General features: G+C 45.3%; 1 protein-coding gene across 1 annotated transcript in view; it reads right to left on the bottom strand.

Moving 5' to 3' along the window:
* The window catches only part of GCKR (glucokinase regulator), a gene marked incomplete at its 5' end in the record, with an annotated part of 24,615 nt that overhangs the window by 5,043 nt on the left and 16,555 nt on the right, over positions 1 to 3,017 (bottom strand). The window contains one exon of the mRNA XM_017545626.2: positions 415 to 564. Coding sequence (XP_017401115.2) covers positions 415 to 564 — 150 coding nt within the window. The remainder of the gene's footprint in view (positions 1 to 414; positions 565 to 3,017) is intronic.

Genomic DNA, 3,017 nt, shown 5'->3' with positions numbered 1-3,017 from the left:
AAAAAAAAAAAAAAAAAAAAGCAATACAGAGGAAAGCAGAATTAAGGGTAGAGAGTTCTGGAGCACATGGATTCAACTGCCCTAAGACTGTTCAGTTATATCAGCTGTCATTTTGCTTGCTTAGCTTAAACCAGTATGAACTGGTTTTCCATCACATGTTTGTAACTGAAAGAGCCTTGCCTAATAATTACAGTTTCACAAACACACACCCATGCATGCACACACACTTCTTTCTTCCCCCTACCCCGTGGTATTTCAGGACACACACACTTCTTAAGGCGAAGATGCACCTAATAGGAAGAACAGCACACAGGAGGAAAGGCAGCCTGTATCCTTCCTCTGCAAAATGCCCCCCTCTGGCAGCCTAAGCATTGAGGCCAAGCCCCACCCAGCCCTGCCCCTTCAGATCCCTACCTGCAGCATGGCCAGCGCCCGCCAGAAGAGCTTGGAGTTGCTAATTCGGAGGTCCAACATGTGGTTTTGCAGGATCTTACCAAGAAGCACGTGAGCACCCGTACTCACTGTATTCAGCACCCATTTGGTGCTTAGCTCACGTTGGAACTTCTGAAAAGGGCAGACACACTGGGGGTCAAAAATTAGAGGATGGAAGAGCAGCAGAGCGAACAGGGCCCTGTTATCACACAGGAAACCAACTGTCCAGAACCAGGGACCAAAATGCAGACATAATTTGTTTGAACAGCCCAGGGTTTAAATGTTAGGACAGTAGATATAAACTAGGACTGTCTCAGGCAAACCTGATAGCTTCACCTATTTGTGGTTTTGATCCCTATGTAGACAGATAACGGTCTCTGAGTCTTTCCACAGTAGAATTTTGATCCTGCTGAAACTTTCCTTTTTCTCCCCAGGTATCAGACAGAAGGAGTGGGATTCATTCCACTAAACCACAGGCTTCTTGAGAGGGCAGAGATGGTGTCTTATTCTGCTCCAGGGTCCCAGTCCTTTAGACCATGACTGACACATGGTGGCTGATCAATACGTTTGTTGAGGCCGGGCACAGTGGCTTATGCCTGTAATCCCACCACTTTGGGAGGCCGAGGTGGGCGGATCACCTGAGGTCAGGAGTTCTCAATAAGCCTAGCCAACATGATGAAATCCTGTCTCTACTAAAAATACAAAAAGTAGCTGGGAGTGGTGGCACACATCCGTAGTCCCAGCTACTGGGCAGGGGTGGGGGGCTGAGGCACAAGAATCTCTTGAACCTGGAAGGTAGAGGTTGCAGTGAGCTAAGATTGTGCCACTGCACTCCAGCCTGGGCGACAGAGTGAGACTGTGTCTCAGGGGAAAAAAAAATGTTTGCTGAAAAATGAATCCTATTTAATTTTTGTAACTACGCTACAGAATAGGTTTATCTATCCTCTTTTCTACATATGAGGAAACTAGAGGTCAGAAGTAAACTAACTTGGAAAAGCTCATATGATAATGAGATGCAGAAGAGGACCTAAATCCAGGTGTTCTGATTCAATGATGAGGGCCTTTCCTACTTTGCCACAAATATCTCCTGGATGAATGAGAGAACCTATGTGAAGGCATGTTGAAAACTAAAAAGTTGTACAAACGTGATATCGTGGGCATAAAACTGCCACCTGTTTTTGGCCCTTATAGCTTGTCCACTTAGGCACTTATAACACCTATTGGCACATTAGCAGGGAAACAAGGGCCCCGTAAAGGTGTTGAGGGGATTAATTAATTGGTGATATGGTTAGGCTTTGTGTCCTCACCCAAATCTCATCTTGAATTGTAATCCCCAAAATCCCTATGTGTCAAAGGAGAGAGCAGGTGGAGGTAATTGAATCATGGAGTGGGGGGCATGGGCCATGCTGTTCTTGTGATAGTGAGTGAGTTCTCACGAGATCTGATGGTTTTATAAGGGGCTCTTCTCCCTTCACTCAGCACTCTCCTTTCTGCCGCCTTGTGAAGAAGATGTCTTGCTTCCCCTTCACCCTCTGTCATGATCATAAGTTTCCTGAGGCCTCCCCAGCCATGCTGAGTAGTGGGCCACTTAAACCTCTTTTCCTTATAAATTATCCAGTCTTGCCAGGCACAGTGGCTCACACCTGTAACCCCAGCACTTCGGGAGGCCGAAGCAGGCAGATCACGAGGTCAAGAGTTTGACACCAGCCTGGCCAACATGGTGAAACCCTGTCTCTACTACTAAGAATACAAAAATTAGTCAGGTGTGGAGTGGGTGCCTGTAATCCCAGCTACTTGGGAGGCTGAGGCAGGAGAATTGCTTGAACCTGGGAGGCGGAGGTTGTAGTGAGCTGAAATCACACCACTGCACTCCAGCCTGGGCAACAGAGTGAGACTCTATCTCAAAAAAATAAATAAACAAATAAATAACCCAGTCTCGGGCAGTTCTTTAGAGCAGTATGAAAATGGGCTAATACACTTGGTCCTAGCCAGGCTGAGGAAAAAGATTACTGCTAATTTTACCTCTTTATTCTGTAACTCTAGAAATAGCTGGTCACACAAAACCCTGGAAGAGGGTATGCTGAAAACATTTTAACAAGTGAATGACCAGGACACTGAGTGTAAGAACAGGTATTTGACCAATTTCAGCATGAAACTCGCCAGTAAGTATGTAGTACTGATGCTACAGAATGTATGTCAGACTGTACTTTAGGAGAGAGATCAGTTAGATACGGGTTATACCACACACCATTTATACCACTAACATTAACATCATTAACACAAAAATATTTTAAATTTTACATAATTTGGAGTGAGACATGTTCATTTTAAAGTACATATGGAAAAAATTGGCCAGGAATTATAGCCAGGAAATCCTTAAAAAGAAGAATAGGCCAGGCGGGGTGTCTCACACCCGCCTCTACTAAAAATACAAAAGAAAATTTGCCTGGCATGGTGACGCATGCCTGTAATCTCAGCTACTCGGGAGGCTGAGGCAGGAGAATCAGTTGAAGCCAGGGGGTGAAGGTTTCAGTGAGCTGAGATCACTTCATTGCACTGAAACTTGGGTGACGGAATGAGACTCC

This window comes from Cebus imitator, unplaced genomic scaffold, assembly GCF_001604975.1.
Source record: "Cebus imitator isolate Cc_AM_T3 unplaced genomic scaffold, Cebus_imitator-1.0 Scaffold180, whole genome shotgun sequence".
NCBI classification, from domain to species: Eukaryota; Metazoa; Chordata; class Mammalia; order Primates; family Cebidae; genus Cebus; species Cebus imitator.
Note: the sequence above shows the minus strand (reverse complement) of the source record. Positions and strands in the feature narration are given on the sequence as shown.